The sequence below is a fragment of the Neofelis nebulosa genome, chromosome 2, assembly GCF_028018385.1.
Source record: "Neofelis nebulosa isolate mNeoNeb1 chromosome 2, mNeoNeb1.pri, whole genome shotgun sequence".
NCBI classification, from domain to species: domain Eukaryota; kingdom Metazoa; phylum Chordata; class Mammalia; order Carnivora; family Felidae; genus Neofelis; species Neofelis nebulosa.
The window spans coordinates 176,444,800-176,460,868 of NC_080783.1; the positions used below are offsets into that span (position 1 = coordinate 176,444,800).

Genomic DNA, 16,069 nt, shown 5'->3' on the forward strand with positions numbered 1-16,069 from the left:
GAGCTGTCAGCACAGAGCCTGATGTGGGGCTCGAACTCACAGACCATGAGATCATGACCTGAGCCGAAGTCGGACGCTTAACTGACTGAGTCACCGAGGCATTCCTGTGGTAGCATTATTGTAATAGCCCCAAACTGAAAACAGTGTCCATCAACTGGTCAATGTACAGGCAGAAAGTGGCATGTCCACACAATGGAACATTATTTAGCAATAAAAAGGAATAAACTATTGACACGTTACCTCATGCATAAGCCTAAACACATCGTTAAAGGAAATATGAAAGACTCCATATTGAATGATCCTATTTATCAGAAGTGTCCAGAGAAACAAAGTTTATTCAGACAGAAAACAGATTAAGGGTTTCCTGAGGCTTCTGGTGGGAACAAAGATGAACTGTAAATGAACATGAGGGATCTTACTGTGGTGATAAAAATGTTTTAAAGTTGATGTTGGTTCCATCTATGATGATGGCTGCATCATCAATAAAGTTACTAAAAATTAATGAATCATATATTTGAAATGGGTGAATTTTATGATACGTAGACATGCCTCTATAAAGGTGTATTTCTCTTTTTAAAAAATACATTTTTAAATGTTTATTTTTGAGAGAGAGAGAGAGAGAGAGAGTGAGGGAGGGGGAGAGGGAGGCAGAGGATCCCAAGCAGGCTCCACGATGACAGCAGAGAGCCTCATGTGGGCTTTGAACTCACAAACTGTGAAATAATGACCTGAGCTGGACACTGAACCGACTGAGCCACCCAGACGCCCCCAAAAATACAAGTTTTTAAAAATACGTGTACTTTTGTTTGTTGTCCCCTGAATAATTAAATAAGACTGACTACAACAATTTCTACCATTTTTATTGAGCAACTGTACTACTTCTAATCCGGGATGGGAAATCACAGTCTAACTTTAGAGAGGCTCCAACATGGTGTTAAAAACACTCCTCCGACTGTTCATTAGACTGGGCCCTCCAGGAAAAGGATTTCTCATAAATCAGCGTACCTTCCACTGGTTTATATTTTAAGAAGCCAGTGCCTGGAAGCTGCTCAAGAGTATATACAAAAGAGATTTAAGTCGTCCTTTGACAATGGGCCAGTTAATCTGATGGGTGTTTTCATCTACATTCAAATTATGTAAGAATTCAAAGCGACAAACATTTTAACACAGTTTGAAAGGATGCAGGGTAAGTTATATAACTTTGAGGGTATACATGCCCAGATGGCAGAGGCACAGCTTGCTTGAGTAAATGGATCATGTCATGACACGGTAGCCCTCAGTAATGACACTGAATGGCAAGCAACCTTACAGGCATGAATCTAATGCTTGGATCTTCCTATATTCATCCTAAATATATCCTCTTGGCTAGCCGCTCTAGGAAGCCTTTCATAATACCCCAGGACTTTATGGCGCACATAGTACTTCAAAGATTTTTATAAACTTTTCAGGTCTTTACACAAATACCACCTTGTCTGTGAGACTTGGCCTGACCACCTTATTGAAAACTGCTAACCTCACAAAACTCACTCTCTCCTCCCTGATTCATTCTTCTCAGTAGCACCAAACAGACTACATATTTTACACATATATTCTGATCTTTTGTCTCCTCCTACTAGAACATAAGCTCCACAAAAGGAGAGATTTTACTTAATTTTTTTTTAACGTTCATTTATTATCCAGAGACAGAGAGACAGACCTTGAGCAGGGGAGGGGTAGAGAGAGGGGGAGACATAGAATCCAAAGTAGGCTCCAGGGTCTGAGCTGTCAGCACAGAGCCCCATGCGGGGCTCGAACTCACAGACCGCGATGCGAGATCATGACCTGAGCCGAAGTCGGTGGCTTAACCAACTGAGCCACCCAGGTGCCCCAAAGGAGAGATTTTAATGTGGCTGTGTTCCTTATTGTATCCCCACCGCCTAGAATGATGTCTAGCACACAGCAGGTGCTCGGCAAGTGCCTTCCGAATAAAACAGCATAAGACACGTGCAATAAGATGATCTATGCCACGGGAATGAACGAGTTCCTTCTACCTATTTAACCTTTGACTTGAGGCTTAAAATATGAAGTTTACAGGGAACTAAAGGCCTGAGAGTAAAATCTCAGACTGCCTACAGCAAAAGAAAAAAGCTGACGTTTGACTTGTAATTCTGGATTTACAACAGTCCAATGGAAAGTATTTCTAATAAGCTGGCTCTAATTCTGAAGAGAGGACAGATTAATAAAACCCCATGTGACTCCTATTAACATCCAAAAAAAAAAAAAAAAAGGTTCAATGCTTAACTAGTAACAAGTAAAAAAATAAAATAAAATGACATTCAAAAGCAGCCTGTTTCTCTACACCCAAAATGGGATCCCATCACCAAGAAAACAGACCTCAGCTGGACAGGTCTTAGCAGTTCTGGCCTCCTGAGCCCGGCACGGGCCGAGGGCCAACACCAAGGAACCTTTAATCTGTCCCCATTCCAGAAGCCTTCCTAGACTTCTTTCCACACGCCAAGCACCCTTGAGACCCCCAGATCTAACCGAGCCCAGACCCGCTGCAGCGGCCTCCCTGCGTTCACGCCCCCACCTGCAGGCCCTGGGAACCTGCCCGAAAGCGTCCGCCCCACCAACCCGAGTCCCGGAGCACGAGCGTCGGACGGCAGGCACCTCCCGGCCTGGCCAGTGCTGGAAGACATTTTGCACCTCATCCTGCTTCTGCCAATTTCGGTGTGACCTTGGGCTCGTTCCCAAACCTCTAGGGGTCCCCGTTTTCCCACCTTCAAGGTGAGGACAACACCTGCGCCGAGTCGCCGCAAGGATGAAATGAGCTCACACGCGAAGCACCCAGCAAGGCACCTGAGGCGCTGGAAACTCGCTCACCGGCACCGGGTCTTACTCCCCGGCGCCGCCCACACCGACTCCGCTGCAAGGCACCCTGCCCCCCAGCCCGACCTCCGGCGTCACCCACCCGGGCACAGACCGCCGGTCACACCCCGGGCCCGCCGTCGTCCCCGCCGCCGCCCCCACGCCCGCCCTCGCGGGGCTCCCGGGCCCCTCCACCTGCCGCCAGGCCCGCGCCCGCCCGTGGCCCTGGGCGCGCCGGGCTCCCGCCGCCCGGCCCGGCCTCCTGCGAGCGGACAGCCCCGCGCGGCGGCCTCCGGCGCGTACTCAACTCTTCACTTTGCCGAAGGTGCCGACGCCCAGCGTGTCACCCAGCACGTAGTGTCCGATCTTCACCCGCCCGTCGTGCTTCTGCTTCTCAGCCATCTTCGGCGCGCGCAGCCTCGCTCCGCCGCCGGCTCCTCAGTGCGAGTGCGGCCGCCGCCGCGGGCTCCTCAGTGTGGCCGCCGCCTACCCACAGTGCAGCGGGCCCGCGGCGGGGGGGGTGGGGGGAGGCCCGAGTCGCCGAGGGGCGCGGGGCGGGCGCGGCGCGCGGGAGGCGGCGGCGGCGGCGGCGGCGGCGGCGGCGGCGTGGGAGCGTCCGGGCGCGAGCTGCGGCGGCGGCGGCGGCTGGGGGCTGGGCGGGGCGCCGGAGGGGGGCGGGGCGGGCCTGGGGGCAGCTAGGTGTGCGGAGGAGGGAGCGGGGCAGGGAGGGGGGTGGCCCCTTCCACCTGTGGGGGGCGCCCCCTTCCACCTGTGGGGGGCGCCTAGCGCGGGAGCAGGCTTCGGAACCCGCCGTGGGAGAAACCGAGGGGAGCTAACGTGTGAGCCGAGAGGGGCCGAGCGTCGGCGTGCGGCGACGTGGGAATCGAATTTGAAGAGAGGCAGGCCTGAGGTGTGGGGAGAGAGGGACGTGAAGTCTAAAGTGCGGGTGTAAGGGAAGTCAGGGGGAGGCGGCGGTGGGGAAGGGCCTCGATCGAAGGTCAGTCTGCGGAGCGCTAGGGGGAAGTTTTTCGAGTCATGGGCGGGGTGTTTCTGATGCAGGTCTTGGCACACAGAGGACGCAATACTTGTGCTCTCTTCGGTTGTTCTCCACTGTGGATTTTGTAATTCTCCGTCCTCTTGCCCTGTGGTGCAAGAGCTCTCTCCCCAAGAGCTCTCAGTTCTGATTTGCATTTAGTTCTCCAGTAACGCACAGTCACGATTTTTGCTCGATTGTAATTTAGTACATGCTTATATAAAGTGTAGATTTAGCTGGTCGTAGAGTTGCCCAAAGGGGGCAATAGTGAAATGAAAAGGGAAACAATGTAATGAGCAAAGCAAGTAAAATACATAAAGGACCTAGAGAATTGTGAAGAGCAAGGGCGATATAAGGACACAAATTAAAGAAAAATAGAGATCGAAGTAGGGGAGAAGGGTGAGAGGAAACTGGAAGCGTGACACGCAGGCACAGTATTAAAGACTGACAAGAATTTCGTTACGAATTGATCTCTCCCATCCTCCCTCCCTTTCTTCCTTCCATGTGGTCCGAGTCTTCAGGGTTGCCTTTCAGTGCTTAAGAATGATTTGATGATTGGAACTGAATGTTTACGGAGTAGTTGAACATACTTAATTAACATTGTGCATAACACTAGAGTTTCAAGGTCATGCTCCTCAAACAGGAAGCCTCTTATCACACTGTTTATGTGTAAAGAGAGAAATGTATTGATCAGAAGGAATAAAATGTAATAACAGTTTATTTTCTGAGAAGTGATAGATACACGAATGGCAAACATACATCCTTTCTTGTTCAGACACCAAGGCAATCTGATGAGAGATGATCACAGCTTATAAATTATAAATATCACAGCTGTTGAACAGAGGCTATTTTCGTTCATTCTTGGGATCATCTTTCTTGCTGACAAGAAGTATCATTTAAGAATCACTCGACCTAGCTGGCAATTGGGAGAAAACAGCCAGTTATTTTTAATGCTGAACCTTCATTTGGGTATTCGTTCAAATAAGTAAGAAAAGAGAATACTTAATTTTGCTTTTGAGACAGATGATGTATGTCTCTTCTTCTGATACACCAGTAAAAGACATTGAAAAGTCTGTTAGATTGTTTTCTTGATTCGCCACGAAGGCAGATTATAAATGGAGATTTTAAAGCATTTTACACACCATCTTTACTCCTCGATAATTACAATTCGTTATTATATACTTCATAACTATGATCCTTACCAAGCAACTGTGAACGACCTTGTAGCTTTATTATTATGCCAACAAGTGTATACTTCGCTGATTAAAACGTTCATTTGAACACAATGATCTCATTTGACTGCCATAAAAGAAACTTATTATTACCCCCATTTTGTAGATGGTAAAACTTAAATCGGCTAAGTGGCAGACTCATCAGAACCCCTATGCAGTTCTGACTTGTCCTCTGGTCTCTCTACCATACCACAGCTGCCAAAGAAAACCAAACGTGCTGTTCTAAGAACATTTAAAATGTTCACGATTGGAGTCCCATTCTCATAGTTATGTCTAGGGCAGGCCAACAATGTATACTTCAAGCTTCTACGTTTAGCTGTCTTCCTGACCTCAGTTTGGCAGCAAGATTGAACCCTAAGGGCTGAGAAGGCTGGGAAAGCACCACTCTCTCATTGGCAGGGAGCAGCCTCCTGTTGCCCTGGGGCATTTTGGATGTGGTTCCCAACTGCCTCACCCTCCCCAGGAGTACAAACCTGACTGTTCATCAGAACAAATCTCCTTGAGTGCCGTGCCCCTTGGAGGTCTCACCACCACCGACCCCCCACCACCAACAGAGATGTTCTGGTAAATAACAATATTCCCCATTTGATTATTTTCCAGTGATGCTATAGTGTCCCTATGTTCTTTAATACCTATCTCTAGATTGGTGCCCCAGACAGCCATTCAGTTCTCAACCCTGCTCCAGCTATTAACTGCTTTACCCACTGATACTGGGTCTTTGGGGTTATTTTACTCCAAATACTCAGAGCCTGAATAAGAGAATAGTGGACTACCACTAGCCAAATATACTACACTAGATTCCACTGGTATTCTCAACAACCAGTTCCTTCAAGTCTTTGCTCAGTCACCTTCCCCATTAGACTTACCTGCTTTGACCACCTTATTTTAACATGGGAAGTACCAGCCCACCCATACTCTCTGCCCTGTGCGCTCTCCTTCCCCCTACCCTTCTCAACTGTTTCTTTTCCCCCCATGGCACTTACTTTCTGACATACTGTTTCATTTCCTCGTTTGTTATGTTTTCGTTTTGCTTGTCCCTCCTAACTAGAATGAAAGCTTCAAAGAGAGAGGGTTTTTTTTTTCTCTCTCTCTATTTTGTTCACTGATGGATCCTTGGCTCCCAGAATAGTGCCTAGCAAATTACAGGCACTCAAGTGGATTCACGTTGTGTGGCACCTGAAGTTTATATAACGTGCAGGACCTCTTTAAGGAAAAAAAATACAAACTTGTGTATGAAAGTGAGTATTTATTTGAAAGAGAGAACACAACTATGTACACATCCTTTGAAACTGACAACACAAACATTCCTAAATCCAGAAAAATAACATTTTTATAAATTAATTGTCCCACACACCTCTATAATACTTTTGTACATTTTTGGAAGCATATTCTTTGATTGTCTCTTCATGTTTTATAATTTTTTATTTTCTTTTAGGGAGAGAAGGGGGGGCATGTGAGCAAGGTAGAGGAGCGAGGAAGAGGGAGAGAGAATCCCAAGCAGACTCCATGCTCAGCACTGAGCCCAGCGCAGGGCTCAATCCCACAATCCTGGGATCATGACCTGAGCCAAAATCAAGAGTCAGACCCTCAACCAACTAAGCCACCCAGGTGCCCCTAATATTTTTTATAGAGCACATAGAAAGATAATTCTGTCCTTCCTCTGACATTATTCATCAAGTTTTTGATCACACATTTCTCTTTGGGGTCCCCATAGGACTTTCTTCATACAGCTAATAGAGCATCTATCAATTTTATTATATATTAATATCTCATGTATTTTTCATATATACTTATATATAAGTGAATATTTCATAGATAGCTACATATAAAAATTACATACCCCATCTGCTGTTCCTAGGGCCTAACAGAAAGTGGTACATCATTCCAGAAATATTTGCTGAATTGAAATAAGCAAAATAGTTACTAAACCATAGAATCAAGGAACAAGAATATAGGGAAGAGCACTTTAAAAAAAGAAGTTGGGTGCCTAGCTGGCTCAGTTCGAAAAGCATGTGACTCCTGATCTTGGGGTCGTGAGTTCAAACCCCATGTAGAGTGTGGAGATTACTTAAATGAAAACGTTTAATAAAAAAATAATAAAATTAAAAAGTCAAAATTAACAGTTTTATTTTATGCAAATGCGAATTAACTACAAAGCATAATTTTCTATCTTTAGTGCAGTAGTCATTAGTGAGATTGGAAATAGGCATAAGGGAGAACATGTAGGACCTTATAGATTCATCCTAAGGCATTTCTGTTATTGCTCTGAAGTTTAAAATAAGAAGAGTTGATGGGCCCCCTGGGTGGCTCACTTGGTTAAGCATCCAACTCTTGATTTTGGCTTGGGTCATGATCTCATGGTTCTCATGGTTCGTGAGATTGAGCCCCGCATCAGGTTCTGCACTGATAGCCTGGAGCCTTGGGATTCTCTCTCTCCATTATTTTCTGCCCCTTTTCTGGAGCCTTGGGATTCTCTCTCTCCATTACTTTCTGCCCCTTTTCTGCACACACTCACATGTGCTCTCTCTCTAAATAAATAAACTTAAAGCATATATAAAATAAGAAGAGTTGGACATTCAGTGATTAATGAACTGCATTGATGGTATGTTTTATGTATTACAAGACCAATAATTATCCAATTTTTATTATGAAAAATTCCAAACATACACCAAATTAGGTAGTAGAAATAACCCCTACCCTTGATGATTATCAACAGTGTTAACATTTACCAATCTATCTTGGCACTTTTTAATTTGTTCCCTAAGGTATTTGAAAGCAAATAACCAGATAAAATATTTCACTGATAAAAAAAAGTACTTTAGGGGCACCTGGCTGGCTCAGTCAGTTGAATGCCCAACTCTTTATTTCAGCTCAGGTCATGATCTCACAGTTGATGGGATCGAGTCCCATGTGAAGCTCTGTGCTGATAGCATGGAGCTTGCTGGGATTAGGTCTCTCTCCCTCTCTCTCTGTCTCTTCCCTGCTCATGAGCTCTCTCACTCAAAATAAATACACTTAAAAAAAAAAAAAAAACAACAACATCATTTCATATCTCATTGGTAAAACTAGTAGTGTTGAAATAGATTATACTGAAAGTTATTTTCAATTGTTAGGAAATTCAACTCCCAGTCCCCACTCCCCATTTTAAAATGAAACTATCAAAGGAAAAAGATAGGATTACAAGAAAGTACTGTAGGCTATAGCCCAAGGTATCAACAAACTGCTCTTGGTACATTATTTTCCCTATACACGTTTACCTCTTGACATTTGTTATTACTGGTTTGTAAGGTTGAGAGAATAATATGATTGGGCCCAACCTTCTCCAAAAGGATAAGTAGATGCAATATGTGTGACAATACTTGAAACCCTTTCAAGGAAATATAATATGTAACTTTGAGATGTAATTTTTAGCAGGTACCCTAGTAACAGATATTAAACTTAATGTAATCCATTTCCCTTTTGTGGCTGAGTACATTTCTAAATTGCTTCAATGTGAGTCAACATTGTAATTTTCAGTGTAGCTGAGAAAAATAAAACATTTTGGATCAAATTTCTTCCAAGAGCAGATGCATTAATTGGAATAACAAAGGTTGTTTGCTTTGCTGTATAAACATTATGGATCTGACAGCATTTTTAGAATCTTGCTTTCATGTGTGTGTTGACAGCTTGCCTGAAAAAAGCTCAAACACACTTTTAGATCAGCTAAATCAATTATTTCCCTCCTGGCATGAATTCAGTGCCTATCTATACTAAATACTTTTAAATTGGTGAGGTTGAATGAGATATCAATGTCACCTTGAATTGATTATCAACTTTGTTATGGCCGTGCTTTGGAATTAAAACAACCCTTGACAAAACAATATAGTATATATATTATTTGAAGTCTTTTGTAATCCACTTTTAATGACCTCAAGTGGGTGTTAATGCTTTGGCTTGTTGGCTCAATCCTGTTAGCATTAACTGCAAAGCTTTGACATGATTAGTTAGTGCAAACTTAAGATCAATTATGTAATTTCAAAATTTCCAAATGGTCTGTAAATGACAAAATAATTCACCCTCTAAGAATAAAGACCTTTAAAAACTAACCAAAGAATTCAGTTTCTTTTCTTTCATTTTTTTTTTTTTAATTAGAATGTGGGGCAGTAGGTGCCCTTGAAGCGTTCTTAACTCTGAAGTTGCGATTCTATGAAATTAAACGTATTAATACTTTTTAAAGTATTTATTAATAAACCTTTCACCCTTTGTTCTTAAAATATTGAAAGGTTTTAGAAGTGGTATAAAATTAGCTTTATCTATTAAAGATTCCCAACTTCTCTGAGTATATCATTCCTTGTTCTAAATATATTCATTTATTGAACAAAGATGTTTTGAATGCCTACTGAGAGCCACACACTCTTCTAGGATATAATTTTAAGGAAGGTAAGGTATATTTTATTATTTATATTATTATAACATTATTTATATTATTGATATATTTGTGTGTGTGTCTGTGTCTCCATCCCTATAGGATAAGGGCTATTGCATTGGGGTTTTACAGTAGGAGAGAGATTTGGCTCAATTCCAAATACAATAATGAAAAGTAGGGATTTATAGACAAGGAGCAAGATGGGAGGGTCAGTGGGTAGGAAATAACTAAAAGGCTAGGGCATGTGACTCTTGATCATGGGTTCGTGAATGTGAACCCCATGTTGAACATACAGATTACTTTTAAAAAATAGTAAAAAAAAAAAAAAAGTAATTATTTGCTAAAGTGACTTAACAGGACAAGGTGATGGTAAAGATGAAGAACTTTGTTGAGTAGTGAGGGTTATTAGTCTGGCTGAACTAACTCAGTAGTATTCTTTTTTATTTTTTTATTTTTGAGACAGAGAGAGACAGAGCATGAGCAGGGGAGGGGGAGAGAGAGAGGGAGACACAGAATCTGAAGCAGGCTCCAAGCTCTGAGCTGTCAGCACAGAGCCCGACGCGGGGCTCGAATCCTTGAACTGTGAGATCATGACCTGATCGGAAGTCGGACGCTTAACAGACTGGGCCACCCAGGCGCCCCTAACTTAGTAGTATTCTTGCCCAAGGGTGGGTGCCCAAGGGGAGAGCCTAAGGGTGCTCAAGGGTGGGGCCTAATTGGGCTCAGAGGACGAGTCTGACAACAATCCTGTCAAGGAGAGGGTCTTTGTCGCATTCTAGGGGGAAAGCCAGACAATAAACAAGCAATCAAATATATAATCTAATGTAATATTAGTGACAAGTGCAGTAAAGAAAAATGAGCAGAGTAAATGGATGCACAGATGAAAGTGGGGAAGGGGGAAGGGTTGAACAGGCATTTTTTTTTTTTTTTTTTTTTTTTTTTTTTTTATTTTTGGGACAGAGAGAGACAGAGCATGAACGGGGGAGGGGCAGAGAGAGAGGGAGACACAGAATCGGAAACAGGCTCCAGGCTCCGAGCCATCAGCCCAGAGCCTGACGCGGGGCTCGAACTCACGGACCGCGAGATCGTGACCTGGCTGAAGTCGGACGCTTAACCGACTGCGCCACCCAGGCGCCCCTGAACAGGCATTTTATACGGGTTGTCAGAGAAAGTCTCTCTGAGAATGTAGCATTTGAGCAGACAGCTGAGAATTATATGAAGGAAGGAACCATTGAAATGTCTGAGATCAGAGCATTGCACACAGAAGCAAGAGCAAAGACCCTGAGATAGTACAAATAGCATACAGAAGATACAGCAAGAAAACCGATGTGCCCAGAGTGGTGAGTACAAGAATGAGAATAGATGGCGTTGCAATTAGAATGCTTAGAGCCAGGGACACCTGGGTGGCTCAGTTGGTTAAGTGTCCATATGTGGCTTACGTCATGATCTCATGGTTCAAGGGTTTTGAGCCCCACATTGGGCTCGCTGCTGTCAGTGCAGAGCCAGCTTCAGATCCTCTGTCCTCCTCTCTCTCTGCCCTTCCCCCACTGGTTCTCTCTCTCAAAATAAATAAACTTAAAAAAAAGAAAAGAAAAGAATGCTTACAGCCAGATCATATTGGTTAGGCTATAGTAAAAACTCCGGACTTTTTAAACAGTGTGATCACAGTTTTTGGAGGATTTTGGAACAGGAGACTGGCATGATATGAATCATAAACTTAAAGACCTCTCTGGATGGCCGTGTGGAAAAGAGTCGAAAGGGAAGCAGAGAAACTGAGAGGCCATTGTGTAGTAGAAACAGCCGAGGGCCAATAAGCTCTTACACTAGGGTCATAGCAGTGAGGATGGGGACAACCATCCAAATTCGGCATATATTTTGATAGAATCTTTATCCAAGAGGATTTGCCAGTGGTCGGTTGAGTGATGTGAGAAGAATCACAAAAAGGAATGAAACACTTTGATTTCTTTTGGCCCATACAACCAGATGGACGGGGGTGCCACAGACTGACATGCAAAAGACTTCATGAGAAATCAGTTGGGACGAAGGGAAGGACGAGGGACACAATTCTGTCTTGACCATGGTGAGTGTGAGAAGTTTAACCAAATTCAAAAGGATTCGTCCAGTAAGTAGTCAACCAGAAGAATGGGAACCTCAGGGGACAGGTTCAGACAGTAAATTCAAGTTTCAAAACCATCAGTATATATACCCTAGGACTGGCGATCCCTTGGGAAATCAATATAAAGAGCAAAAGGAAGAGATTCTCACACTGAGGTAGGTCAGACTTAGAGAACTATAAAAGGAAGAGGAGTTAGGGGAAAAAAAAAAAGATACTAAGAAGGAATATCCACTAAGGTAGGAGGAAGTTTAAGAAAGTATTATCAACTGTTTCAAGACCCTATTGGCAGCCTTGCCCAATGCTACCAAGAGGTTAAGCGAGTTGGAGTTGAAGAGTTGACTATTGGATTTGATAATGGACTTGATAGTGGTATGATGATGGTGGTATGAATGGAGTGAGTTGAGGAGAAAATTGAAGACCTAGGAGAAGACGATTCCCTCTAATTCTTGGCTACGAAAGGGAGCAGAGAAATTTATGAAGTTGGCTTTGCAGGGGGTAGTAGCAATTTGGGGAATGTGGAGACAAGAGGGAATGGTTTAGGATGAGGAAAAATGCCACATGCTTGCGTGCTGATTGGTATGATCCCGTAGAAGCAGGGGGGAAATGATGGTGTAAGACAGAATGAATACCTGTGGAATGTTTAGCAGTGAATCCTGATTCGACAGTCCTGCAGGACCTCTCATACCTGGACTTACACTCTAATGGAAATCATATACACTTTAATAGATTGCAAAAATGGTGCAAGAAGTGGTATGACAAAATCATGGATAGAAGTGCCTGAAAAGTAAGGAACCGTAGGTTAGAAGGCTCTTGTATTTGACCAGGGGAAAAAAGGTTAAGGACTCGAACCACTGGCAGTTCCCTCAGGGAAGGAGAGGAAAGGGTGGATTCGAGTAATATTGAAGAGGAAGAATGAATAGGATTTAGTGACTGCTTATTTATGAATTAGGAGAGAAATGGAACAATTTTGGATGACCTCTAGGTGGATGAATCTTCCTTAAACAATTCTTAGCCTATCGCTTTCTTCCTTAAAAATGTTCAAAGACAGCTCCCTCTCTCTCTGCCCTTTCCTCACGCTCTGTCTCTGTCTCTCTCTCTCTCTCTCTCTCAAAAATAAATAAACATAAAAAAATATTTAAAAAGGGGTGCCTGGGTGGCTTAGTCGGTTAAGTGTCTGACTTCGGCTCAGGTCATGATCTTGCAGTTTGTGAGTTCGAGCCCCATGTCGGGCTCTGTGCTGACAGCTCAGGGCCTGGAGCCTGCTTTGGACTCTGTGTTTCCCTCTCTCTCTGCCCCTCCCCTGCTCTCACTCTGTCTCTCTGTATCTGTCTCTCTCTCTCAACAATAAATAAACATAAAAAAATATTTTTAAAAAATGTTCAAAGACAGGGCACCTGCGGGGCTCAGTCGACTAAGCATCCAACTCTTGATTTCAGCTCTGGTCATGATCTAATGGCTGTGGGATTGAGCCCTGCGTTGGGTTCCATGCTGAGCTATGAAGCCTTCTTAATATTCTCTCTCTCTCTCTCTCTCTCTCTCTCTCTCTCTCTTTCTCTCTCTCTCTCTCTCTCTCTCTTCCTTGCTCGTGCACTCTCTGTCTCAAATTTTTAAAAAAATTAAAATTGAATAAATCCATAAAATAAAAATGTGCAAAGACTTTACATTGCCTAATGATTAATGTTTAAAGCTCCATAGTCTGGAATTCATGCACCCCTGAAATCTGCTTTTTTGGCATGCCCAGTACCTTTCTTAGAGACTTCGTTGGAACTCAAGGACTTAGTGAATTCTACTTTGAAAAGTACTCGTCTAAAGAGTAAAATTCAAACTCTTTCAGTCTGCATTCAAGGCCCTCTCTAATCTCCTTACTAATCGCATTTCTTGCCTCATCTTTCTTACCTGTAGGTCTTTTCCATTCTGTGTACACATGAAGCTATAGCAGGCAAGTTCCTTGTTCTCATTGTCTAGAACTCCTTTAGCCGTTGGTACTCCTGATCACGGTCTGCCTAACAAATAACTCCACGGGTTTCAAAATTCACCTCCTCGGTCCCGCCATTCTGCAACGTCCCAGATACAGTTGACCACGCTGTCTTTAATAATGTCGTGTGCTTTATACAATTAAATCCCTCATTGTACTTACCTATTTATAGGTCTCGTTCACCGTTTGACTATTAATCCCTTGAGGGCAAGCTGTGTACACAGTACATGGTAATGGTACTTAATATATGTTGATACATGTACTTAATACATGTCAGTGGAGTGAATGAGTAACAGATGAAATCTCACTTCAGGCATAATGTTATCTGGATTCACCTCTCCCCTCCCAGGCAGCCCTAAAGGGTTCTTCCTGTTTACTCCTGTAAGGTCCTGTATCACTTCTGTTCTAGCACCATACTGTGCTCTAATGTCGTATTTTGCTCTATAGCATTGTTTCTTCTGCCTCTTTTGGTGCTTATACCCCTTCCCTGCAGTGTTCAAGTGCAAGGGTTTTATCCTGTTAATCTTTGTATCCCAATCACCTAGGTTCTTAATATATGCTTTAAAAATGTATTGTTCAATGGGGCGCCTGGGTGGCGCAGTTGGTTAAGCGTCTGACTTCGGCTCAAGTCATGATCTCACAGTTTGTGAGTTCGAGCCCCGCGTCAGGCTCTGTGCTGACAGCTCGGAGCCTGGAGCCTACTTCGGATTCTGTGTCTCCCTCTCTCTCTACCCCTCCCCTGCTCATACTCTTGTCTCTCTCTCTCTCAAAAATGAATAAACTTAAAAAATTTTTTTTAAATAAAATAAAAATATATTGTTTAATAATTAAAGCACTATCTTGCCTTTTAAAGTCTTATATCACATAATCATGCCCACGTTTTTCCACCTTCACTAAGGATTCTCTAATGACTCTGGGCTAGAACTCCCCCAGAATCTTTCGCTCAGCATTCTATTGACCTGTACCTATATCTCTTTTGTGTAATTACCACTTTCTAGGACAGTAATTGGTACAGAGTGACTACAAAAGCCTAAGAACAAGAAAAATCTTATTCTTCATTATATTCCCATATAGCTGTAATTCTCTTCTTTTTTTATACTTGAATAGCACACTAGTTCCTAGAGCCCTTGTCGTAATTCTACCCTTCCCATGGGAGAGAGCTGTAAAAACAATGCTTCTGAATCTGATATGATTTATTTTGTTAAAATAAACAATCATAAACTACTGCATTTATACTATTATTGATAACTAGTTATGCCTATCTCTTGTCTCCCTGGAAGGCTATCTTTGAATGTTTGATGAATGAATAAAAGAAGGAAGGAATACTATTTCCATTACCAACTTCAGAGGGATTTCAGACTTTGCTTTTTGTCCAAAATTAGTCTGCTCATTTTATCTATCACTGCTTAGAGCCAAAAATAATTTATTTGTATGGGCTAGAGGAAGTTAGTATTGTCCTTTATAAGCCAAATTTGAAATAAAATAATAGTTTCACTTAAAAGAAATACGCTTCTTTTTTCCAGGCCATACTAACCTTGGAAACAAATAGAAATGTTTACAGGAACTGAGTTTTCCCTGAGGTGTTAGTATGTTCTGACCTCTCTATTCTCTGTGTAACCCAAGTAACCGCTACTCTTTCCCATTTCCCATGTTCCCCAGCACTTACTTTTCCATCTGGCGCCCACTGCTGCTTTCTTGATCCCCAAAATTGAGGAGGAGGGATTTTTTTTTTCCTCCCAGTGACTACAACTCTTTAACAATTGAAAAGGTGATCTTGGGGGTGCCTGGGTGGCTCAGTCGGTTAAGCGGTTATGCGGTTAAGCAGTTAAGCGTCTGACTCTTGATTTCAGCTCAGGTCATTTAATTTCAGCTCAGGTCATGATCTCACAGTTGGTGAGTTGGAGCCCCACATCGGGCTTTGCACTGACAGTACACGGAGCCTGCTTGGGATTCTCTCCTCTCTTTCTGCCCCTTCCCCCTCTCACACATGCACGGGCTCTCTCTCAAAATAAATAAATAAACTTTAAAAAGTAAAAAAAAAAAAAAAAAAAAAAATGAAAGGCGATTTTGTTCTTTCGGTTTAGACCCCATTATACAACGCAGAACTTGAAACAAATGTCTCAGGAGGACTGAGCACTGGGAGGAAGTTATCATGCACGCTCAGCCCCAACCCGTTACCCCTGTAAACCATAATGGAGTAGCCCAGCCCTGGAGCACCTGTCTCTCTGCTCCTTCTACCTGCGTGGCTAATTCTCCCCTTCTCAGGAAACACCTTCCACTTTTTCAAAGACTGGAGGCAGCTTTTATTTCCCCCTACTTTGTTTTTCCTCTTTGTGTGATCATCCAAGTGCCCCAGAAAGCTGCTCCTGACGCTGGGAGAAAGGGAGAAGGCACGTAGGGAGGACGTCTCTGTGCAAAGCTGACACTTGGGTTCCCTTGCCAGAATTTAGAAAGTGAGCAT

General features: G+C 43.2%; 1 protein-coding gene and 1 long non-coding RNA gene across 7 annotated transcripts in view; one reads left to right on the top strand and one right to left on the bottom strand.

Annotated features, from left to right (window-relative positions):
- Nucleotides 1–3,378, bottom strand: part of PRKAA2 (protein kinase AMP-activated catalytic subunit alpha 2) — a 91,362-nt gene extending 87,984 nt beyond the window's left edge. Inside the window, exon 1 of one of the 6 annotated variants that reach the window (XM_058717275.1) lies at nt 3,156–3,374. In XM_058717275.1, the coding sequence (XP_058573258.1) occupies nt 3,156–3,249 (94 nt within the window). In that variant the 5' untranslated portion in view covers nt 3,250–3,374. Of the gene's footprint in view, nt 1–2,759; nt 2,887–3,155 lie in introns of those variants that run through there. The other 5 variants (XM_058717274.1, XM_058717277.1, XM_058717276.1 and 2 more) reach the window with 5 other exon arrangements.
- Nucleotides 3,379–3,558: 180 nt separating this feature from the next.
- On the top strand, nt 3,559–13,775 carry LOC131504676 (uncharacterized). The gene is made up of 3 exons (XR_009258101.1): nt 3,559–3,757; nt 11,501–11,597; nt 13,536–13,775. It is a non-coding gene; the product is annotated as an uncharacterized LOC131504676 (long non-coding RNA).
- Nucleotides 13,776–16,069: the final 2,294 nt, after the last annotated feature.